This window comes from Panicum hallii, chromosome 9 (assembly GCF_002211085.1).
Source record: "Panicum hallii strain FIL2 chromosome 9, PHallii_v3.1, whole genome shotgun sequence".
NCBI classification, from domain to species: domain Eukaryota; kingdom Viridiplantae; phylum Streptophyta; class Magnoliopsida; order Poales; family Poaceae; genus Panicum; species Panicum hallii.
In genome coordinates this window covers 31189442-31215386 of record NC_038050.1, presented here as the reverse complement: position 1 = coordinate 31215386, position 25945 = coordinate 31189442, and the positions used below count along the sequence as shown (strand labels likewise).

General features: G+C 46.7%; 1 protein-coding gene across 1 annotated transcript; it reads left to right on the top strand.

The window, feature by feature from the left end:
• The first annotated feature begins 23999 nt into the window (after positions 1–23999).
• LOC112876780 (protein TIFY 11e-like) lies at positions 24000–24750 on the top strand. Its single transcript, XM_025940956.1, has one exon. The coding sequence runs from the start codon at positions 24152–24154 to the stop codon at positions 24608–24610; it is 459 nt and encodes a 152-aa protein (XP_025796741.1). The 5' UTR covers positions 24000–24151; the 3' UTR covers positions 24611–24750.
• Positions 24751–25945: the final 1195 nt, after the last annotated feature.

Below are 25945 nucleotides of genomic sequence, written 5' to 3'. Positions count from 1 at the left end.
GGTGAAGGAAATTGGTCAGGGAGCTTCGGCGTGGAGATGTGGTGTTGATGGTGCTCTTGGCGAGGGAGGAGAAGGGGTGGAACTTCGGTTCGACTAGAATTAGAACGGCGGCGGAGAGTGAGATCGGCGGCGCGATGTTCTGGGCTGCGCGTGCGTGGGAGGAGGAAGAAGAGTGGATCAAGAAGGGGCAATGAGATGCGGCGGTGCTGGTGCAGCACGAAATTGGAGAGGAGAAGTGGTGGAGACGGTTGACGGCGGTGGATAGAGGAGCTCCGGCGAAGTAGTCGAGCGGAGAAGAGAACAGGAATGCGGGTGCGCGCGAGGGGATAGAAGAAAGGAGAAGTTTACTGGGCGTGTTCCCAAGCTAAAAAGAGGCGTGCGGGCGGGCGGCAAGCAGCTGCTGGTGGTCGACGGGCGCGTGGCGGCTCAGGCGGGCAGTGGCACGACACGTCTGCGCGAGAAGGAGCCAGCGGGGTCGGTTAAGCGGCGGGCGGGCGAGCTGGGGCCAGGTGGCGCAGGAAGAGCGGCGAAGGGGCAGCTGGCGGCCGGGGAAAATGCCGGCGATAGGTGGTGGGCGGCGCTGCAGAGAAACAGAGAGGGGGAAGCAGGAGGAAGAAGATGAGGACCTGTTCATAAATTTTGCAAAAATTCAAGGAGTTCACTAAAAAATAAAATTTTCTCCCAAATTATAGCTCTAACGAAAATATGCCCAAAATCAAAAGTGTAGAGCTTAAAAAGATCTACCACTTTGCTTTAGGGTCTAACTTCAAAAGAGTGAGGGTTTTGAAATTATTTTTAAAAATTAACAAATCATTCAATTTCAAATAAATCCAAAATAAGTTTTACCCTTTCAATGAAACCTTGGAGTATTTACACTTCTTACGGTGTTTAAAGAGTGAAAACTCACATTTGCAAATTAACCCTTCATATTTTTGAAAACCTCCCAATTATACACAATTTACAAAAAGAACCCTAATTTTTCCCAATATTACAAAAATACCCTTTAACATGTATTTAAGTTTTTAAAGGCATTCATCAAAACAAACACAAACTTCACACAACTTCGTACTAGAAATTAGCGTGCCTAGCTCCTAAGTACCTGAAATGTCACAGGCAGCACTTCAACAACAACTAGCTAGGTTTATTTTGGACCTTGTTTTGAGATAAGGTTCAGGCGTATTGTTCTTCGGACATATTTGATGTATGGACTCGTGGTTCGAACTTGAGGTATGGACTTGTTATATATTTTGATGTGTTGTGTTTGTGACATATCTTCTGGATGAGAAGGTTAAGACTTTGGTGAACATGTTCGAACTTGATGTATGGACTTGTCAATATGCCTTCTAATTTGATGTTGTTTGCCAAAGGTCAGCACAGTCCTTGCCAAAGGAGTAATTTATAGCTGCATTGGTGAACATGTTGTTTCTCCTTCTACATGATCTACTGAACCCTTTGGCAAGGACTGTGCTGACCTTTGGCCTAGGATTGCTAGCGCAGCAATCCCCGGTGTCTGATATCATGGTTAGCGAAGGTTAAGACTTAAGAGTTCCGTGTGCTCCATATTTGGGTCCATTTGAAGCTGAACATAATTAATGTGCCTGAGAGACCTATTCCTGGAAATGAGATTATGGTAACTGAACTTAAGGTGCAAATTTTTCGGTTGCCTCACCCTTCATAAATGTTGTTGGACAGCGGACAGAAGGAAGAGATATAATCTGTAAGATGATGAACTCTGCGCACTCTACCAATAGGAATGCAAGACTATCTCCCATCTTTTTTAGTCGATTGCTCTTTCAGCATGAAGGCGTGTGGCATCTTCTACTTCAGAGGGTCGGTTCGCAAACTTTGATGGAGAACGGAACAGAGCTCGCTTGCCGACTGGATGGATGCTTGGCAGGAAGCGGAATTACACATCGTTGAGGAAAGTGTTTTATTTGGTGGTTATCCTCATGCCATGTATTCTTTGGAAGGAACATAAACATGACTTCAACAATCAATCTCCGTCTTCACCCCGTCTTACCGCCGGGATCGCTGAGGAGGGTTCTGCCTGGGTTCGAGCGGGTTTTCGCCAATTGTTGGATCTGCTGCAATACGCAAGCACTAGTGAGGCCGCCGACGGCTCACAGTATAATCATGTATCGATGTGTGTAGCTGTGTCATCCCCTGTATGTCACAACTTTCTTAATCAGAATTTAATTGCTCCTTCCTTTTGATGAAGAAAGTGCTAAGGTGCGGTTGAGAAAAAAAATCAAGGAAAAAATCACGCAGTTAAGAGGCAGAAAGAACTGTGAACTTCTGCCGGCGTTGTGATCTTGTTTTTTTCCTTAATCGACTATTTCAGTTTTCTGATGATCATGTCAGTATTCTGTTGGGGCTTTCCTTATTGTTTCCATCTATACCCTGGAGATAGATATTTCATAAAAGAACCGGAAGATCCCAATGCTCTGTTTGTGTTAAGAAGGCAAGTATGCAGGACTGCTCTGCTGCATGCTGCAAGTAGTAGCGGGTGTTCGCACTGCAGCCATGCAGGCTATGCAGGCTTTGCGGGTTATCCGGCCAAGGCCACAAACTCAAGTTGTCCCACTTGTTGAATTAGTGTGGCTAGCTGCCTATCTTGCTCTGAGCCGAAAGCAGAGCAGCGGCAGACCACCGCCGAAAAGCGCTGCGCTCACCTTTCTCCTCCGGACCCACCGAAACCGACGAAAACCAAACGAAACTCCAAGCACGTTCTCGTCGTGCCGATAGATGGACCGGAACCACGTACACTTCCCACCCGCCGGTTTGGCCGCACGAGCAGACAAACAAGGCATTCTGCCATTGTCTTCTCGATCGAGCTGCCCACAGGCGTCCAAGCCAAAGGAACGCGATACCAACGTGCGCGCATATATAGAAGAAAAAATAAAATTGCAAAAATACCCTCATAAATCACTCTAAATTTGGAATTTTATTGCAAATACCGGTTCATACTTAGGCCAGTCTCGATGCATGATTTTATTGCACGGTTATCAGAACTTAAAAACTTAGTAACCGAGCTGGGTGAGCGTCGTGACCTCTCTCATCCCATAAAATTTTTCCTTCTCTCTTCTTATTATAATAATACTGCCACATCAACAAAATTTAATAGCTATGAAACTCTTATAAAATCCCATTAAGCGGTCTTGGTTCTATTGCCAAAACATCTCCCACTCAGCCACTCAGCGGTTCATCGTGGACAAGAGGCGGTAAGGCTCGCCGCGCACACAGCGCCGTACTACGCCCGCCCAGCGTCGTCGCCGGCGTCCAGAGCTGGAAGCTGAAGACGCGGGGTGCTGCTTCGGCCTCGGTGTTCCAGGAGGGTGCGCGTGCTGATGTGTCGCCACAGCTAGCGGACGACTGGATTTCCCTGTGCTTTCCGCGTCGAACGTCCTCTTAATTGCATTGGCTCACTCGTCGTACTGATCATGCATTAGCGTGCGTGTCTACTAGAAAAAAACTCACCTTAATTAGATGCAAGTTGCTTCGGTCGTGGTCTTCTTTTTTGAACGATCGTTATGTTGTTGGCCACGTGCACGTATCACACCCGTCATTGACTTGACACCACCAAGTCCAGGTTCTTTGTTAATCCTTCCTCCATCCAATTTTTATAAGGCATAGTACGAATATACTGTCTTCCAAATAATATTTTGACCATTCATTTATTATATATTATATCACTTATAGTTATAAACCGTAAAATCTCATTGTTTTGCCATGAACAATCCACTGCACTCTCCTCTCTTTATATAGTGCTAATATAACATGAGTTACAACAGTAGTAATGATAATGGTGGTGGTACACCTTCAGTCTTCTGTCACTAGACTATGAATTTATGTTAATGCAGCCCACTATGATCTGTCATTAACCTGCACGTTATCATTCCCCCTCAATCTCGACTGACAGAGATTAAGTTGAGATTGGTCTTGAGTTGTTTTAGCATTAATTTTGCGGATGGCTTGGTGAAAGCATCTGCTCTCTGATCTTCAGATGAAAGACGAAATGAAAATCAGCCTCGATGTGTTTTGTCCATGCATGAAACACTGGATTAGCAGTGAGAAATGTGGCACCGAGGTTATCACACCATAATACTGGTGGTCTTGGTTGAGGAATATCAAGCTCACGAAGAAGAGACCGTATCCAAATTGCCTCAGCTGTACCCGTTATATTCAGCTTCAATCGATGACCGTGATACCATGGGTTGCTTCCTAGAACTCCATGAAATTAAATTTGGACCAAAGAAAAGAGCATAGCCTCCAGTAGAACGCCGATCCTCTGCACTGCGGGCCCAATCGGCGTCAGTAAAGACACTGAGCAACGTGGAGGGAGACTTTCTGATATGCAGCCCCATATTGACCGTGCCCTTAATATATTGCAAAATTCTCTTCACAGCTTCCCAGTGCACCGTGGTTGGCTTCGAGAGGTACTGACTGACCTTGTTGACGGCGAACGAGATGTCTAGTCTAGTAAGTGTCAAATATTGGAGGACCCCAACAACACTCCGATAAAGAAAAAGTGATTTAGATGAGCCAGGAACCTTAGATTGACCAATGTGAGTAATATGCAGACCTGCACCACTAGCAACCTGGACGTGGCCCTTGCCGGCATAGCACTCATGGAGAGTGAGGCGATCGAGGTCACTCGTCAGGTGATCCGTCGCACCGGAGTCCGATCCGTGTACCAAGTGGTGTCCACCGTGTAGGCTCCACTGCTAGTGTTCACTGTGTTGGCAGCATGCTCGTGGTTCTCCTCTGGCTGAAAGGCGTGGTTGAAGCGGTTGCGGCAACGGAGCGCGTCATGGCCATACTTGTTGCACACCTGGCAAGTAGGCTTGGGGCCACCACTCTTGCTGGTTCCCCGGCCGCGCCCTCGGCCACGGCTGCGACCACCTTGGCCACCATGGTGCTGCTGTCCGCCGCGTCCACCACCAAGGTTGCCACCATCATAGTTGCGAGAAATGGCATTAGCAGAGGAGTAGAGCTCCCCGGCCGGTGGCGATGTGCTGCTCGAGGCGGAGCTCAGCGCTGAGGAGGTGGGCATAGAAGGCGTTGAGGCTGACTGGATCGTCACGTGCAGTGATCGTGGCAACAAGTGGCTGTACTCGGGACCGAGCTTAGGCTAAAAGCCGATAAAAATAGCTATTTTCGTCGGTCGGCCGACGAAATTAGGCCGACAAAATAAAATAGACGAAAATAAACGTTTTTTCATCGGTTGCCGACGAAAATAACGATATTTTCGTCGGCCGGCACGGCCGACGAAAATATGCTCACGTTTTCATCGGCCTTAATGGCCGACGAAAATACGTCAAGTATTTTCGTCAGCTTTAATGGCCGACGAAAATAATGGAATCCTGCTTAAAAAAATAGCTGCATTGAAAACAAAAAAAGAGTTCCCCATATGATATATTTCTGTGTTTACTAATTATGCCAGGCTCTCTGAATAAGTGTTCAGCATGCCTATTTTGTATATTAAATCAATTTTACATGGCAGCACTAATCACAATAGGGAAGACAAAGGGAAAATCTAGAGCTAAAAATTAATACAGTTAATGGTACATCCAGACAAACCGCACACCACCCATATCCGTGCAGGAACTTAGTATAGTTTGGTCACTATGAAGCCAAGTGACAGTTCTGACAGAACCAGGTGATTTCTCAATTTCACTTGGAGCTGCATCCAGACGGTTCAAATCATATATGCGCAAAATCTTCTCAAAACCTCCAGTAAGCAACATGTGGGTATCCTGATGAAACATTAATCTTTTGGATGAGGTTTATGCATGCAGAAAGAAAAACTCCTAGAGTCAATGGGGGAAAAACTTCAATCAAAGGTTAAGGAAACAATTATGTAGGGATTTAAAGAAGTTTAAGATGATCCGTTGGGTAACTTTCTAGAATTAGTCATCAAAAAGTTATCTTCAAGATGGACATTTCTAGATCTTTCTTCACGACTAATGTAACTGGCTTGAGAATAAACCCTATACAGAATTTCAGACTAAACAAATAAGTCCAGAATTTCAGACTAGACAATATAAGCCGATCTTGTACAGTTCAAATTTCAGAAGGTACCTAATTGGAAAACTAGCTAAAACATAAATAATAAAAGTACATATTCCCAAAGAAAGAGAAGATGGATAATCTAACAACCTTCTAAATTAGGAAATTCCAACTCGAACCACATGAGGAGCAAATCAAATAGGGAGCTAACTGGAAAGGAAACTGTACAGTACCTTAGAAGATAAGATTGAAAAAACTGCATAAACTTACTTGCATGTATTGAGAGTTAAGTTAGGAGGACAATACTTTGAAAGTCCGTGGACAACTTCAAAGTACAATATCAACTAAACCAGTTTTAAAGAACTTGTGATGATTAGATCAGGGATGTTCACATCAGCAATTGACACTTCCAGCCAATGATCGCATAAATCCTTAATCCTAGTAACCCATGCAACCAAACGAGACTCAAGAGGACAGCTATTTTTGCCATTATCAATAACTATATGATCAGTCAGATGCTAAATGTCAAGAAGCCAAAAGTAACACAGATAATCACCATCATCCTCAACCAAGAAAAAATAAACATGAATCACTAGGGAAAAGAAGAACTGATAGAACGAGGCAACAAAAAGGGTAATAACAGCAGCCGATGGAAGGACTTGGTTAAGAGAAAGAAACATGCATAATGCTTTAACATGGTTAGAGCATAACCTCAGAAAAAGCACATGTACGGACAATGTGCTTGTGTTCGAAGGAGTGGAGCACATCGCCTGTCAGCGCATCCCATATTTTTCTGAAAGAAAGAGATATAATCAACAACCTATTCCCAAAAATGGAACCATAACACTCTAGGTCTTCATGTGGAAACTGAACTTGCATGGCATTCACGTAAACGATCCAGTGTAGTTTGGACATTCCATTTTTCCATTCAGGTAGCTAGCGGAAAATCCATCCAGTCAACATATTATTCTAGTTCTAGTGCAATCCATCCAGTCTTTTGGTGCATACTCTTAAAACATCATGTACTAAGTAAATAAAGACCACCATAAACATATTACCAAGAAATTCCATGGACACATCGCGAGCAGCCAAGCATACAATGGAACAAAACTGATTTAAGCAAGCCATAAAAGGTGCTGTTGTCACGACCCAAAATGTAAAAGCACAAGATAAAAATTTAAAACATCATCATGAGCATCATCCAAGCACCAAGGAGCATCATATGCACTAAATTACATCATGAGCATCTATTTTTCTTGTAGGATTTATGTGCAAGTTGTGAAGGAAGTTTAAAAATTGATATGTGGTTGTGCCCCCAAATATTTTATTAAAATACTAGATTTAAAATGATGAATTTTGGATATTTTTACTAAATTTTTGAGTGTCTCTGCCGAGCCATAAAATTCTTGTAATGTTTGAAAACTGCATTGTTGTTTGAATTTTTGTGATCAATCCATAATAGATTTTTGCGTTCTAGTGGTTGCATTGTGTTCTTGATGGTTTAATATGGCTTCAGTAAAAATTTGGTGATTTTTGGAGCTCGGGAAATGCATGTTTTTGATTTTGTAAGTTGAACCGTTGCCTTTTTCTTTTTCTTCCTCTCCCGGCCCCACTTGTCTGCCTCCTCCCTCTCTCCTCCGCGCGCCCGGGCCCGCACGTCAGCCTCCCCCTCCGCGCCTCCCGCGCCTCTGCGCCCGCCCGTTGGGCGCCCGCGCGGTGGCGCACGCCGGCGACCGCTGGCTCGTCCAGCGTGGCCACCGCCGCCCCTTCGAGTCCTGCGCGCCGCTCTCTCTTCTCTCCCCGCCGCTTCGCCTTCCTCTCCCCGCTCCCCATTTGAACCGCACGCCCCTGCCTCCGCCTCTTCCTCTCCTGGTCCGAGCCGCCGCCGCCGCAATCCCCCACCGTCGCTCCACCTCCGCCCGATTCCCCGCGCACGAAGCTTCCCCTCCACCTACTCACTCGACCCCGGCCCCCAATCGCCCCTTTCCTTCACCGCCGCCGCTCCCCGACGCGCGCCCCCGTCCGCCGCCGCCACTCTCCGCCGTCCTATTCTCCGCCGCCCCGCCTCGCTCATCCGCGCTGCGGGTGAGCGCCCCCTCCGCGCTGCGCTGCCCGCGCGCGCTCCGCCCTTGTGCGTTCGCGCCCGTGGGCCGCGGCCCCGTGCCGGCCGCCGCGACGTCGCGCGCGCGCGTGTTCGCGTGCGGGCCGCGCCACGGCGCGCCCTGGCCGCGTCCGCGGCGGGTCAAGGCCGCGGCTGGCCTTGACTCGGCCCCGGTCCCCGCGGGCCCACCTGTCGGCGCCCGCCGGGTGCTGGCCCGGGTGGCCCTAGCCCTTTTGGGGCTGTTTTGTTTTGTTTAAATATGCTGAAAGATTGTAAAATGTGTAGAAATTGTTCTAGGGCTCTAACAATTGTGAGATTTGTTTTTTTTTGTTTCCTCTACAATAGGTCTACGCAGTAAAATTACTTTCAAGCATGATAATATCTTGTGCAAATATTTATGCCTTTCCTTTTGTAAAGTAAGAAAATTGTTTAGATTTTTGTGTAATATCTTAAAAATGTCAAACTAAAGTTTGTTATATTCCCTGTAAAATGCTTTTTCTCATAGTGCAAGTTGTGTAATTGTTCCTAGGATGTTTGATAGAGTTTTATTAAACTTCTGTTTTGCTGCCTGCAAACTTGTAATTTTCATATCTTTTGTTTGAAAAATGATAAAATACCAAAACCTTTTCTGTTATTCTTTTTGTCATATCTAGTAGCCCTGGTAATTTTCTTAGGATTTTTGAAAATGTTTTGAGTAGCCTTTAAGATTTAAATTAATTCTAGTAGCTGAAATTTGTAGAAACCATAAGTAATCCCACAAAATTAATTTAGCTGCAAATCCAACTCTCATGATTTTCTCTTGAGATTCTCTGTGTTCAGAATTAAATCTATGAATTGCTCCTGCCATTTGTTTTGTGAGTAGGTTCGCCTTCGGGCTTAGATTTAAACATTAATCGCGCTTCGATGTGTTTTGCTTGCTCGCTTCCGTGTTTTGAGTGGTGCTTCATTCCAATCCATATCATATCATCTCATTTCATGTCATCGGCATCATTCTAATGCACGCATATCATTCATGCATTTTAGTGACCGAGACTCCGGAGGACGAACCCGTTGAGCCTTCCGCAACCGTCGAAGCCGAGCCGGGAGTAGAGTTCGTGGTTGAGTCCGAGGAAAACCAAGGCAAGCAGCTAAGCATGATCTCTTGACCTACTCAACTTGTTTAAATTTAGTTATTTCACTTGGGTATATACTTATGCTTATGTTAAATATTATTCTATTGCATCGATGGTCCTATTTTTCATGCCTTATCCATTCTTGAATTGTACATCCTTGTCCTTGGTACACGTAGTTAGTACAACTTCACTAAATAAATGCTTAGCCACGCTTAGAGATGGTTTATAGCTTGTAGGGAAAACTTTGGAATAGGACACGATGTCCACCCACGTCTTGTGCCTTAAACACGTTGTCCGGTGTCGGTTCGTTGATGTTGGGTCGGTATAGTTGGAAAGTGTGGTTTCGTGGTTTGAGCGGAAGGTAGGGCCTAGAGAAAGGAGTCTCGGAGGCATAACCCGCTTGAACCGATTAAGGACCGTCCGTGGATGACCTCGGTCTTTGAGCATTGATAACGTACTACCACATATCCAATCATGGTATGGATAAACCAATTACCTTCTAAGTTTTATCTTTGATGCACGGTCCTAGATGCGTGGCCATGGGGCTTTGTAGAGAGGCTTAGGGGTGTCCCCGGTGGACCTAGGTAACTCTCCGCGCAAGTTAGGCGTGATGTTCAACGATCGAACTTGTCGAGAAAGGTTGATGCGAGTACCCCCTTGCCCAATGTGATCGGTTGGGTGAGTCGCATGGTCCTTGTGTCGTGTGGGTAAAGAAGTACACCCTTGCAAGGTTAATTTAATCAATTCGAATTGCCGCGCTCTCGGTTATGAGCAAGCTCAAGTTTCGACGAATTCTTCGTAGTTGTATCGATCTTGGTCGTATGTGGTGTATGATGCTTATGTCACCTCTTATGGTTGGTCAATGTTTAACTAAAATTTTATGGTGGGATTGGGCAAGATAATAAAAATGCTAGGATGCTAGAATAGGTTTTGGTTAGAAAGTTCATGCTTATGCTAACAACTTAACCCTAAAGCTTTCTTGTGAGCCCTCATTTGCATACTCCTTGTTTACTTATTCGCGTAAGTCTTGCGAGTACCTTTGTACTCATGTTGCTATATCTCTTTAACTAAGTTGCAGGTGAGCCGGAAATTATTTTTGGCCACTTCTACCCCGCCGATCCCGGTGCGGGCGAGGAGTAGGTCATTGTGGCCTCGACGGCGTCCTTGAGCAAGACTCCGTCTCGTTGCGCGCTTTATTTTTCCGCTGCGTACTCGTCTTTTGGGGAATTATCATGTCACACTAAACTTCATGAATTATGTCCCTTTTAATTTGGATTGTGAGCCCAAGGCTTGTAACTTGTGTTGAACCTTAACTTCAATTTGAGCTTGCTATTTAAAATTGCTCCTTGTGGTACAATGGCGAAATACTAGATTGTAAACGGTATGTGTATATGCATGATCTTGGACATATGGTGGAGCACATACCGGGACTACCGGATTTAGCCTCATTTTGGGTGAATGTCGTGTTGGTCGTCGTGATTTAGATGTGGGTTAACACGTGGCACGCCGAAGCGCGAGCGCGTGTTAGCTCTCATCTTAATTATAACGACTGGCGATTCGTCTAAAATGGTGTTAAATTGGGCGGTTCTCACAGCGGGTATCAGAGCCAAGGTTCCACGAAGTGAACTTAAAAGTTTGCTAAAAGGGGGTTGAGAGCGAAATAAAATTGAATACCTGCATTAATATTTCTTTTTCTAAAATTTGAACTTAAGGATTGATTGCTAACTTCCTCCCTTTGTCTTAGAGCTAATATTCCGTCTACTGCTTCACCTGTCAATTAAATATGCTTAATCTCTTATGTTTTATTGAATAGATGGTCACTTTGATCATGGCGACTCGCGCTCCGAACACGATTGGGTTCCCGGCGATCCTCAACGAGATGTTGAGGAGCTCGCACTACTTTTTCCAGCCCGAGTACGAGGTCTATGCTCGCGGCTTGGGTGTTGGTTTGGTGGAGTACATGGCGAGCCTCCACCTTGAGCCAAGGTGGGTGGTGGGAGCCATGAAGTACAACTTCCGCGCCTGTGGTACCTCCGTGCAGATGGTTATTCAAGAGGTGGCTCTTGAAGCCATCGCCCGTCTTCGCTACGAGCACCGTGAGCTTTGGGAGGCTCCGTTCACTTACCTTCCGGTGAGGGGACCAGAGGATCCCATTGCTCATGTTGTCTCACCTCCGATGGGACCGTACACCTTGGAGACGTGCATGGCGGACACCATTTCCGCCTACGAGATGGCGCACCGGAGTTTGGTATGGGAGTTGGAGGAGACAAGGAGTCGTCTCGTCCGCCTCCAATACCAAGTGGAGCCTTACCTTCGGTCGATGAAGTTGCCAAGGAAGATCATGGATGACTGGGCGCGGAACACGCCGCATGAGGAAGCGCCTCCATCACACCGCTTTCCGCATGTGGTGGGTACTTGGGCCGAGATGCAGGGATCATACAATCCCATTTCGATGGGGTTGCCCGTGCGTCGGTTCCATATGGTGCCCGCCACCCGCGCAAATCTTTTGGGGTTTCCAGAGCCTTTTGACCCATGATTGCTTATCGGCTAGTGAGAGGGAAAGTCGCCCATTAGTCCAAGTGCTAGTAGGAGGGACGTGGCACTTGGGTTGATGCGGTTGTAAGGTGGAATTAAGCGCTAGAACGTTAAGACGCGCTCATTTTGTGATGATTAAACTCTTTTGGATGCTTGGGAACTAAGGTCAAGTTAATCTCATGATTATGGTTAGGCCTCGATGTGTTATTAGTGGTTTATTTATGCGAGTTATTTGCGTACCTTTCATGCGTGCTTCCTTAGGAGTTATTTATGAACCCTATATTATCATGTGGAAATGATGTGAGGTGACGGCATATTGCACTCATATGTTGCATACATGCACGCATACACATATAACAATTATAAAGCATGTGGGTGACCGTTTTCCGTCTTTCTTGCTCTCTAAATCTGCCCTAGTGACCTTGAATGGTGATGATCAAATCTTTGACACTCGTCGCATTTATATATTTTCTTTGATAAGTTACCGCTCGAATCTCGATCTTAAGTCAAGTCATTATCTACGCCTTATCATTCCATCATTCTCCTTAAGATTATTATTTCTTCCTCGGTCGCTAACTTATCTTAAACTCTTGCTAGGATGAATTTGCGTTCGGGAACCGGCGTGAACCGCGGGAACGGTTCGGGTGGGAATAACAATAACAACAACAACAACAACAACAACAACAACAACAACAACAACAACAACAACAACAACAACAACAACAACGATCTTCCCGGACCTCCCGTCCACCCCACTTTCGCCGATGTGCTTGCCCAACAAACTCAACTACTTGGGCAATTGGTCAATCATATCGGCAACTTGGGCAATATTGGATTTCAAGCTCCTAGGGAGGAGCCGCAAGTAAACAAGTTTGGGGATTTCTTCCGCACCAACCCACCTATCTTCTGTGGCTCCAAGGATCCTCTTGACGCGGATTTTTGGCTTCATGTCATTGAGGAGAAGCTCAACCTCATCCAATGTGATGAGCATGATAAGGTCTTATTCGCCGCTCACCAACTCCATGATGCTCCGGGGGCTTGGTGGCGGAATTGGAAGGCTTCTCAACCCGCCAATCACCGTTTCACATGGGAAGGATTCCGGACGGCTTTTCGCTCCTTCCATATTCCTAAAGGTATCATCGACATCAAGAAGAAGGAATTCCTCAACCTCACCCAAGGCCATCGGGATGTAATGGCCTATGTCAATGCCTTCAATACTCTATCTCAATATGCACCCGATGAAGTGTCCTCCGATGCCAAGAAGCGGGAGAGGTTCTATGACGGCCTCTCGGAAGAGCTACAAGACAAGCTATCCACCACCAAGTTTGATGATTTCAATGACTTGGTGAACATTGCTATCCGTGCCGAGCACAAGATGAAGAGACTCGAGGCCAAGCATAAGCGTCCCGCTCCTACCTCGGCGGGTGGTAGCTCATCTCGCCCACGTGTGGGGCCTCAACCTCCCCCACCGCGTGCGCCGGGTGCGCAACCACCGCGCCCGATGTGGGTGGCGCGTCATCCTCAACCACCTCAAGGACAACCCCCAAGGCCGGCCAATGCCTTTTGGAACAACCCAAGCGGCGCTCTAAGGGTTCCGTGCTACAATTGTGGTGGCACGGGTCATATTTCCAAGTATTGTCCTTCACCAAGGCAAGGCGGCACCTCCAATGCACCAAGACCTAACAACCCTCCACCGCAAGCCCCACGCCAAGGAGCCAAGCCATCGCAAGCTCCTAAGCGTGGCCGTCTCAACTACACCACCGCGGAAGAGGTTCCGGACGATGCCGAAGTACTCATGGGTACGCTTCTCATAAACTCCCATCCCGCCCTCGTTCTTTTCGATTCCGGAGCAACCCTTTCTTTCATTAACAAGAAGTTCATGATGCATAGCAAACTCCAAATGCAAACCCTACCACAACCTTACCACATAGAATCACCGGGTGGGGAAATCATCTCTAAGCACTTTGTTGATAAAGTCCCAATTCTTATTGAGGGAGCCACCTTTCGAGCAAATCTTCTCATCCTAGATAGGCTAGGCTTAGATGTAATTCTTGGGATGAATTGGTTGGGAAAGCATGATGGGGTTATCAAATGTGGGCCACGCACCATCGATCTCTTGCACCCCTCCGGGGATAGGGTTCTTCTCTCTCTCGCCACAAAGAAAGCTTGTCTCTATTCCTTGGCGGGTACCGAAACCACGGCGTTGGAAGGTATTCCCGTGGTTTGCGAGTATCCGGATGTCTTTCCGGAAGAATTACCGGGCATGCCTCCCGATCGTGAGGTGGAGTTCGTTATTGAATTGATGCCCGGGACGGCTCCCATTTCCAAGCGTCCCTACCGTGTGCCTCCTAATGAGCTAAGAGAATTGAAAGAGCAACTCAAGGTCCTTTTGGATAAGGGTTTCATTCGTCTGAGCTCCTCTCCTTGGGGATGCCCGGCTCTCTTTGTGAAGAAGAAGGATGATAGTCTACGGATGTGCGTTGACTACCGTCCGTTGAATGAGGTCACCGTCAAAAATAAGTATCCCCTTCCTCGAATCGATATCTTGTTTGACCAATTATCGGGAGCTTGTTATTTCTCCAAGATTGATCTAAGGTTGGGTTATCATCAAATCAAAATCCGTCAAGAAGATATTCCAAAAACGGCTTTCTCTACTAGATATGGTCTCTATGAATACACCGTCATGTCCTTTGGCCTCACCAACGCCCCGGCATATTTCATGTACTTAATGAATAGTATCTTCATGGAGGAGCTCGATATCTTTGTGGTTATCTTTATTGATGACATACTTATCTATTTGAAGACTCGGGATGATCATGCTCACCATATCCATATTGTGTTACAAAAACTTCGGAAGCATCATCTTTATGCCAAGTTTAGCAAGTGCGAGTTTTGGCTCAAGAAAGTATCCTTTCTTGGTCACATTCTCTCCAAGGATGGCGTCGCCGTCGATCCTAGCAAGGTGCAAGATGTTCTTGATTGGAAGCAACCTCGAAGCATCACCGATATTCGGAGTTTTCTTGGGCTTGCGGGATATTATCGCCGGTTCATAGAAAATTTCTCAAAAATTGCCAAGCCTATTACCGAATTGTTGAAAAATGGGGTCAAGTTCGAATGGTCTCAAGCTTGCGAAGAAGCCTTTCAAACTCTTAAAGATCGTCTTACTACCGCTCCCGTTTTAGCTCAACCAAATATTCACAAGAACTTCGATGTCTATTGTGACGCCTCTCGCGTTGGTCTTGGTTGTGTTCTTATGCAAGAAGGCCAAGTGGTGGCCTATGCCTCTCGTCAACTCAAGCGGCATGAAGAAAATTATCCGACCCATGATTTGGAGCTTGCGGCCGTGGTCCATGCTCTAAAGATTTGGCGTCACTATCTTCTTGGAAATCATTGCAATATCTACACCGATCACAAGAGCTTTAAATATATCTTCACCCAATCCGATCTCAACATGAGGCAACGTCGATGGCTTGAATTGATCAAAGATTATGATCTTGAAGTCCACTATCACCCCGGCAAGGCGAATGTCGTTGCCGATGCTCTAAGCCGCAAGGCCCAATGCAATTGTTTGACCATGGGACCTCCTCTTCATACTCTTTGTGATGAATTCCGGAAACTTGAAATGGGTATGGTCATGGGAGGTCATCTTGGTGCTCTTATAATCAAGTCCAATCTCTATGATCAAATTAGGGAAGCTCAAAGAAATAACAAAGGTATGGCCCGCATTCGTACACTAATGAAGGAGGGTAAAGCTCAATGTTTTTCTTGTGATGATCAAGGAGTCCTATTCTTTGGGAAACGTATTGTCGTGCCGAAGGATCACAACTTGAGGCGCTTAATTCTTGATGAAGCTCATAATTCTCAATTCTCTATTCATCCGGGTAGCACTAAAATGTTTCAAGATCTTAAGCAAAGATTTTGGTGGACTCGCATGAAGCGGGAAATCGCTCGATATGTCGCCGAGTGTGATGTTTGCCAAAGGGTTAAAGCCGTGCATCTCAAACCGGCCGGTACTCTTCAACCTTTGCCTATTCCATCATGGAAGTGGGAAAATATTGGAATGGACTTTATCACCGGGTTGCCGAAGACTATTCATGGGTATGATTCCATTTGGGTAATTGTTGACCGTCTAACCAAATCGGCTCATTTTCTTCCGGTCAAGACTACCTATCGAGCCAAGCAATATGCGGAGTTGTATCTTACTCGCATTGTATGTCTTCATGGTGTTCCTAAAACAATTGTCTCCGATCATGGTCCTCAATTTGTTGCCCACTTTTGGAGAAGTCTTCATGAAGCCATGGGAACCGACCTCACCTATAGTACCGCTTACCACCCTCAAACCGATGGCCAAACCGAGAGAGTGAATCAAATCCTTGAAGATATGTTACGGGCTTGTGTTCTAGTATATGAGAAGAAGTGGGCCACTTGTTTGCCATTTGCGGAGTTTTCTTATAATAATAGCTATCAAGCAAGTATCAAGATGTCTCCCTTTGAAGCTCTCTATGGACGGCGTTGTAGAACACCTATCAATTGGTCCGAATCCGGGGAAAGGCCTTTCTTTGGCCCGGATTTGGTGAAAGATGCCGAAGACCAAGTTAAGATCATTCGCAAAAATCTTCGCATTGCTCAATCCCATCAAAAGCTATATGCCGATCGTCGCCGCCGTGAACTCCATTTCAAGGTCAGTGATTATGTCTATCTTAAGGTCTCTCCTTTCAAGGGTACTCGTCGCTTCCGAGTTAAGGGTAAATTGGCACCTCGTTTCGTCGGACCTTTCCAAGTCACTAAAAGGATTGGAATGGTGGCTTATCAATTGGATCTTCCCCAATCACTTTCCACCATTCACAACGTGTTTCATATCTCTCAATTGAAGAAATGCCTTCGTGTTCCTACCGACGCCATCGACCTTGAATCACTCGATCTTCAAGCGGGCCTTACCTACGAAGAGCATCCTATTGCCATCCTAGATCATGTTGAAAGGAAAGTAAAACGAAGTATGGTGAAGTTTGTGAAAGTTCAATGGAGCAACCACTCCGAAGATGAAGCCACATGGGAACGCGAGGATCGTTTGCGTCAAGACTACCCCGACTTCTTCTTCCAATGAGTGAGTCCTCAAGCTTCTCCCACCGCACCCAACTTTCCTTAAGAAGTCCATCCTTCTAGGTATCTTATATGTGTACACAATCACCATCAAAGAGAAGTTAGCGATGCCCTACCACGCCACACCACCCATGCCTTGTACATCCCTTTTTCGATGTTTATCTTGTCTAGGTGAATATGGCCTCCCTACACTCAAAGCTTTAACGTTCTCTATCTACCAAATCTCGGGACGAGATTTTCTTAAGGGGGGGAGAATTGTCATGACCCAAAATGTAAAAGCACAAGATAAAAATTTAAAACATCATCATGAGCATCATCCAAGCACCAAGGAGCATCATATGCACTAAATTACATCATGAGCATCTATTTTTCTTGTAGGATTTATGTGCAAGTTGTGAAGGAAGTTTAAAAATTGCTATGTGGCTGTGCCCCCAAATATTTTATTCAAATACTAGATTTCAAATGATGAATTTTGGATATTTTTACTAAATTTTTGGGTGTCTCTGCCGAGCCATAAAATTCTTGGAATGTTTGAAAACTGCATTGTTGTTTGAATTTTTGTGATCAATCCATAATAGATTTTTGAGTTCTAGTGGTTTCATTGTGTTCTTGATGGTTTAATATGGCTTCAGTAAACATTTGGTGATTTTTTGAGCTCAGGAAATGCATGTTTTTGATTTTGTAAGTTGAACCATTGCCTTTTTCTTTTTCTTCCTCTCCCGGCCCCACTTGTCTGCCTCCTCCCTCTCTCCTCCGCGCGCCCGGGACCGCACGTCAGCCTCCCCCTCCGCGCCTCCTGCGCCTCTGCGCCCGCCCATTGGGCGCCCGCGCGGTGGCGCACGCCGGCGGCCGCTGGCTCGTCCATCGTGGCCACCGCCGCCCCTTCGAGTCCCGCGCGCCGCTCTCTCTTCTCTCCCCGCCGCTTCGCCTTCCTCTCCCCGCTCCCCATTTGAACCGCACGCCCCTGCCTCCGCCTCTTCCTCTCCTAGTCCGAGCCGCCGCCGCCGCAATCCCCCGCCGTCGCTCCACCTCCGCCTGATTCCCCGCGCGCGAAGCTTCCCCTCCACCTACTCACTCGACCCCGGCCCCCAATCGCCCCTTTCCTTCACCGCCGCCGCTCCCCGACGCGCGCCCCCGTCCGCCGCCGCCACTCTCCGCCGTCCTGTTCTCCGCCGCCCCGCCTCGCTCGTCCGCGCTGCGGGTGAGCGCCCCCTCCGCGCTGCGCTGCCCGCGCGCGCTCCGCCCTTGTGCGTTCGCGCCCGTGGGCCGCGGCCTCGTGCCGGCCGCCGCGACGTCGCGCGCGCGCGTGTTCGCATGCGGGCCGCGCCACGGCGCGCCCTGGCCGCGTCCGCGGCGGGTCAAGGCCGCGGCTGGCCTTGACTCGGCCCCGGTCCCCGCGGGCCCACCTGTCGGCGCCCACCGGGTGCTGGCCCGGGTGGCCCTAGCCCTTTTGGGGCTGTTTTGTTTTGTTTAAATATGCTGAAAGATTGTAAAATGTGTAGAAATTGTTCTAGGGCTCTAACAATTGTGAGATTTGTTTTTTTTTGTTTCCTCTACAATAGGTCTACGCAGTAAAATTACTTTCAAGCATGATAATATCTTGTGCAAATATTTATGCCTTTCCTTTTGTAAAGTAAGAAAATTGTTTAGATTTTTGTGTAATATCTTAAAAATGTCAAACTAAAGTTTGTTATATTCCCTGTAAAATGCTTTTTCTCATAGTGCAAGTTGTGTAATTGTTCCTAGGATGTTTGATAGAGTTTTATTAAACTTCTGTTTTGCTGCCTGCAAACTTGTAATTTTCATATCTTTTGTTTGAAAAATGATAAAATACCAAAACCTTTTCTGTTATTCTTTTTGTCATATCTAGTAGCCCTGGTAATTTTCTTAGGATTTTTGAAAATGTTTTGAGTAGCCTTTAAGATTTAAATTAATTCTAGTAGCTGAAATTTGTAGAAACCATAAGTAATCCCACAAAATTAATTTAGCTGCAAATCCAACTCTCATGATTTTCTCTTGAGATTCTCTGTGTTCAGAATTAAATCTATGAATTGCTCCTGCCATTTGTTTTGTGAGTAGGTTCGCCTTCGGGCTTAGATTTAAACATTAATCGCGCTTCGATGTGTTTTGCTTGCTCGCTTCCGTGTTTTGAGTGGTGCTTCATTCCAATCCATATCATATCATCTCATTTCATGTCATCGGCATCATTCTAATGCACGCATATCATTCATGCATTTTAGTGACCGAGACTCCGGAGGACGAACCCGTTGAGCCTTCCGCAACCGTCGAAGCCGAGCCGGGAGTAGAGTTCGTGGTTGAGTCCGAGGAAAACCAAGGCAAGCAGCTAAGCATGATCTCTTGACCTACTCAACTTGTTTAAATTTAGTTATTTCACTTGGGTATATACTTATGCTTATGTTAAATATTATTCTATTGCATCGATGGTCCTATTTTTCATGCCTTATCCATTCTTGAATTGTACATCCTTGTCCTTGGTACACGTAGTTAGTACAACTTCACTAAATAAATGCTTAGCCACGCTTAGAGATGGTTTATAGCTTGTAGGGAAAACTTTGGAATAGGACACGATGTCCACCCACGTCTTGTGCCTTAAACACGTTGTCCGGTGTCGGTTCGTTGATGTTGGGTCGGTATAGTTGGAAAGTGTGGTTTCGTGGTTTGAGCGGAAGGTAGGGCCTAGAGAAAGGAGTCTCGGAGGCATAACCCGCTTGAACCGATTAAGGACCGTCCGTGGATGACCTCGGTCTTTGAGCATTGATAACGTACTACCACATATCCAATCATGGTATGGATAAACCAATTACCTTCTAAGTTTTATCTTTGATGCACGGTCCTAGATGCGTGGCCATGGGGCTTTGTAGAGAGGCTTAGGGGTGTCCCCGGTGGACCTAGGTAACTCTCCGCGCAAGTTAGGCGTGATGTTCAACGATCGAACTTGTCGAGAAAGGTTGATGCGAGTACCCCCTTGCCCAATGTGATCGGTTGGGTGAGTCGCATGGTCCTTGTGTCGTGTGGGTAAAGAAGTACACCCTTGCAAGGTTAATTTAATCAATTCGAATTGCCGCGCTCTCGGTTATGAGCAAGCTCAAGTTTCGACGAATTCTTCGTAGTTGTATCGATCTTGGTCGTATGTGGTGTATGATGCTTATGTCACCTCTTATGGTTGGTCAATGTTTAACTAAAATTTTATGGTGGGATTGGGCAAGATAATAAAAATGCTAGGATGCTAGAATAGGTTTTGGTTAGAAAGTTCATGCTTATGCTAACAACTTAACCCTAAAGCTTTCTTGTGAGCCCTCATTTGCATACTCCTTGTTTACTTATTCGCGTAAGTCTTGCGAGTACCTTTGTACTCATGTTGCTATATCTCTTTAACTAAGTTGCAGGTGAGCCGGAAATTATTTTTGGCCACTTCTACCCCGCCGATCCCGGTGCGGGCGAGGAGTAGGTCATTGTGGCCTCGACGGCGTCCTTGAGCAAGACTCCGTCTCGTTGCGCGCTTTATTTTTCCGCTGCGTACTCGTCTTTTGGGGAATTATCATGTCACACTAAACTTCATGAATTATGTCCCTTTTAATTTGGATTGTGAGCCCAAGGCTTGTAACTTGTGTTGAACCTTAACTTCAATTTGAGCTTGCTATTTAAAATTGCTCCTTGTGGTACAATGGCGAAATACTAGATTGTAAACGGTATGTGTATATGCATGATCTTGGACATATGGTGGAGCACATACCTGGACTACCGGATTTAGCCTCATTTTGGGTGAATGTCGTGTTGGTCGTCGTGATTTAGATGTGGGTTAACACGTGGCACGCCGAAGCGCGAGCGCGTGTTAGCTCTCATCTTAATTATAACGACCGGCGATTCGTCTAAAATGGTGTTAAATTGGGCGGTTCTCACAGCTGTAATCTGTCTTGTTAACAATAGCTTTAGGTCTGCTCGAGGAAAACTGCAGCATATATTATAAGTTTGTTTACCAAGCCATCACAACATACAACATGCCAACATTAATGTATCAAAAATACCATAGAAGGATTATAATCAAGGTAACACGGAGAGGAGTTTGCGGGGTGAGAACCATACGCTGAAAAGTCAGCGGAACCAGAGGCAGCACGCAGAGCATTGGTGTCAAGACAAGCGCTCCAAACAGCACCTTTGTGGCCTTGAAATGTCCCAATCCAATCTCCGGTCTCTCCATTGCGAAGCATTGGATTTGAGTCTGAAAACAAAACCATGTTATCAATATCAGCACTGGATTTGAGTTTGAAAACAAAACCATGTTATCAATATCAGCACTAAGTGAACAAGGAACATTAATCTGACAATAAATTGGAGCTCATCCCCGGGGGGCGCGGGGGGGCGCGCGGCGCGGCGGGGGCAGCAGGGCGCGGGGCCGGGGGGCGGCGGGGCGCACGGGCGGCGGGGGGCGGCGGCGGCGTGCGGGAGCGGCGGGGGCGGCGGGCCGCGCGGGCGGCGGGGGCAGCCGGGGTGCGAGGGCGGCAGGGCGCAAGGGGGCGGCGGGCGGCGGGGCGCGCGGCGCGGCGGGGGGTGGCGGCGTGCCGCGCGGCCGGGGCGAGGGTTCCGGGGGCGGGCGGGATCGAGTGATAAGTGTGGCGGCTGGCGGCTGGCAGCCGGGTTGCGTGGCGATTTATTAGGGTACAGGTACTTTCATCGGTTAAATGGGCCGATGAAAATAAACACCTTAATTTCGTGGGCCTGAGCGGGCCGATGAAAATAAAGAGCTTAATTTCGTGGGTCTGAGCGGGCCGACGAAAATAGGATCTTATTTTCGTCGGCCTAGGTTAAGCCGACGAAAATAAGACGTTTGTTTCGTCAGCCCTTATCAGGCCGATGAAAATAAGGTAATTTCGTCGGCTTTCACAAACCGACGAAATAATTTACGTATTTTCGTCAGCTTAGCTCAGGCCGACAAAAATAAATTTGGCCGACGAAATTGACCTGTTTTGGTGTAGTGACCCTTTCATCCCGTCGAAGTACTCAGCTGCACCTAGACCCTTCTTCTTCAAATTAGATAGCTGATAGCGAACCTGCATGACGCGCGCTCGAGTTTAGTAGCCGAACATGTCATGCGGTGCCTCCCAGACTTGACGTGCGGAGGTGAGGCGTGTCATCTGCCCGAGAATATCCTCGGACATGGAAGCCAGCAGGGCGATCATCACTGTCTGATCCTGCTGGTACCACCGGAGATAATCCGGGCTGGCCAAAACTTGAGCAGCATGTTATCATAAACATATAATCATGGTAAAGTATATTTGATTACGAATCCAATCATATAAAGTTTACATTAATAGTCAAATTGTTGGTTAAAGATGGTAAAGTTTGAATTTTGATATGCGTGTGCGTCTTATAAAGTAGATGGAGGGAGTAGTACTACTACTTAATAACTCTTTTGGTGAGGATTCGCGCAGCCAGCAGAGATTGTATTCATGTTCAACATGCATGTACTAGATTAAATTTTACGGATTCGTGGAATATATGCAGCATTGCACAATAAATAAATTTGTTGGACATTCGCATGATTAAGTCCATTCTCCACAACTATTCGATAGAGAGAGAAAATCCCATGCCCCGAAATTAGGGCTGTCAGTCCCAATGCAAACTCCAAAAGTTTCTTTGTCAATTCATTGCTAAATAAACTAGGATGTGCAGCAGTGATCGAGCAATCAAACCATTAGATTTACGAGATGTTGACTCTAAAATTTTTATTTTGTTCTCGAGTAGGAGTTATTTTGAGTTGTCCTTGTGGTGTTTTCTAAAGGGATTTCTAATTGTCTATTGAAGGCTATCATGAATTGGAGCTTGCGTGGATGCAATGATAGTTGGATGTGTTGGGAGATACTTTTAGTCGGGTGTACTACGTGAATGTCATTGCTCCTCTATAAAAAAAAGGTCCACATTAGAAGGAAAAAATAAAAAAGTCACCACATATGTCGCTTCGCGTTTACATGCCTCCTAAACTGTTTTGTTGCAAAAGCACACCCTATTATGTTGCAAAAACCACCACAGTTGCACCTGATTACCCGATCATTTTCGCTGATGTAGAGTCAAGAAAGGTCAAACTTGTTCAAGTGCTTGGATTAGGTTAATTCACCATATTGCAGTAATTTTATTATTTATTGATTTGCAAATAGCAAATTCAATCTGACAACTTTCAATCTCTCATCAATGATTCATTTTGTGAAATCCGAAGAAAGCATCAGGATTATACTCTGAAAGTAACTAATTCCGTTTAAGCATATGTGCATTGAGGTTATTTCTACAGCAGAATCATATGGAGTGTGAGCATTTGCAACAACACAATCTATATAGGGTGGTGGTTTTTTGCATCCCCCCCCCCCCCCCCCCTTATCACAGTGGAGTTACTACTCGTTGTGAGTTCGAACGTGGTATAGGTAAAGTGTTCTCACCTTTGGGGCCAAAATGGTTCATGTCTGTAAGCTCGGAGTTTACAGTCTTCACCAAATTAATAATTCCTTTTACTTTTGAGCAACGTTTGAATGAACAAATTCAAATTCAACAATTCAAGATATGTTGCTTTTAAAGAAATTTAAAACCAAAATGTCAATGATGATTTAATGGTTAGGTTTTACCATAATTATGGTGTATATATATTAAAAATGAAATACTTATTGTAGACATGTCCTTTATTAAATACTATAGCCGGTAGGTTAAGTAATGACCACCATGAGGCTAGTGTGGCACGTGCGGATTTTTTGGGGTAATCTTCTTGTAGGACGGAGTAAATGCAGATTTAGTTGTGTGGCAAAAAAAAAGTTCTAAGTGATTGAAATTACCAAAATTGCCTAATAATATTCGCTGGTTAGTCCTACAAAAGAAACACGTGTGAGTAATTTTAAAGGCATTCCGTATACACACATGAAACCAAACCATCAGGACAGCTAGAGCCTAACCCTTGCCAAATGCCAACCACTTCCAAAAAAAATATCGCGGCGTCCCTAGCCAATCCGTCTCCAAACCATCACGTGTTCGTCGTGGCAGACGGGGCCAGAAAAAAGAAGCTGCTTTCACACGGCACGCACCGCGATATTCCCTCGTTCCCACCCGCCTCCTCCTGCTATCTCGCCGCAGATATAAAATCAGAGCCAAGCAGGCTCATCCCCAAGGCCAAGTCCATCCCTCAAGCTCCAAACGCATCCGTGGAATCATCAGTTCTTCTTCATCCCCCAACTTGATAAGGATCAAGATCGAGAAGCAGCAAGCTCGCTTAGACAGCAGCCAAGGATCAAAGGGAATGGCAGCGGCGGCGGGGAGCGTTCAGCGCCAAGGCCGCGGCAGCGCCCGGTTCGCGGCGGCGTGCGGCGTGCTGAGCCAGTACGTCAAGGCGGCGGCGACGGCGGCGGAGGCGCGGCCGGTGGCGGTGCTCCCTCTCATGCCGGGCGCGGACGTGCCCGTCGCGCACGAGGCGGAGGCGGCCGGGCCGGCGCCGCAGCAGCTGACGATCTCGTACGGCGGGGGCGTGGTGGTGCTCGAGGACGTCCCCGCCGACAGGGCAGCCGAGCTGCTCCGCCTCGCGGCCGCGCAGGGGGCGGCGCCGCGCGCGCTGGCGGCGGGCGACCTGCCGGTGGCGAGGAAGGCGTCGCTGCAGCGGTTCATGGAGAAGCGCAGGGGCCGCGCCGCCGCGCGCGGGACGCCCTACAGCCGCCCGGACGCCGCGTCGCCGCACTCGGACCATCTCGCACTCGCGCTCTGATTCGCGTGCTGTTGCTGCTTGTTACTAGTTGTTACCAGTACGTGTTTGTAGCATAGTAGGAAGATGGATTGAACAGAGAATGAAATGACTCCAAATTGTTCCTTGCAGTCCGAATGGAGATGAAATTTCTTGCGCGTTTTCATGAATACTATTCAGGAAAAGAGAAAAAAAACTTGGAATTTCCTGTGAAAGCGTTCTTGCCCACCGGGATGGGAGACATGACATGAAAAATGAGAGTTTCAGTTTTAAATTAATCTAAAAATAAATCATGACCATAACGAAAATTACGTACAGAAAGATAAAATATTACAGCAGCAAGATCAATCCTAACCATATCATACTAGGTATGAAAGATATAGTCAGGGATAGAAAACCGTAGGTTTCTTTTCTGACCGGAAGATATAGTCAGGGATAGAAAACCGTAGGTTTCTTTTCTGACCGGAATAACCGGGTAAAGAAGACGACGGCGACGATCAGCACCTCCGCGCGCTTGATGACGCCAAGTCGCCCCCCATTGATGAGGAGGAAGATAAGCCGTGGCGACGAGAACTTAGAGGACGGCGATGTAGAAGCGTTCGAGCAGTCGCGCAGAGCACTTCCCAAAAACCTTATTCGCTCTCTCCAGGTGCAGGATCGCTGAGGGTGAGGTTCCGGAGACCTGCTCTCCCGATCGCCGGTGCACGCCGACGAACAGGATGAAGTAGCATACGCGGCGGCGCAGCAGGCAGGTTGAGGCGTATTGTGCGTCTTCTGTTTTTTATTATTTTCAGCACCCGTGCGTATTTATAAAAAAGAACTGCTAGGGTTTTTGGCGTCCCAGAAACCAAGTCGGTTACAAATTTCCAAAATTTCGCGCGTGAAATCCGTAACAGATTCGAAGTGGTAAAACAAATCTGCAAAAGAAAGCTGCGTGCCCGCAAGGATTGGACTGAATTTTGGCGAACCATTCACGCCCGCACTCTTCGCCCGAAGCCCAAGCCCGGCGAGGTGAGCGAGCGCGCGTGTGTTCTTCCTTTTTCCTCTCACCTACACTTGCAAGAGCATGGAGAGCATCTAACTATTTAAGTTGGTTTCCTCCACCTCCACTAGTAAGGTGGGACTAACTTGTTGCCATACACCTTTGCACTAATAGATCTTTAAAATTTTATTAAAATTATTTGAATTTATATAGGCTGAGCCTAAATATTCCAACAACACATGCCTCGATCGAGTCTCTCCGGTCAAAGAACAATTGCCTTGCTTGCCAAAAGAATTTCGATCACAAACTAGCTAGCTGCGAAGAAGCTTCCTTCCTGGTGGCGTCATGCCCCTCCAATGCACCACGTGCCCCTCCGA

Coding starts and splice junctions, on each gene's coding strand:
- LOC112876780 (XM_025940956.1), top strand. CDS start 24,152: ATGGCAGCGGCGGCGGGGAGCGTTCAGCGCCAAGGCCGCGGCAGCGCC.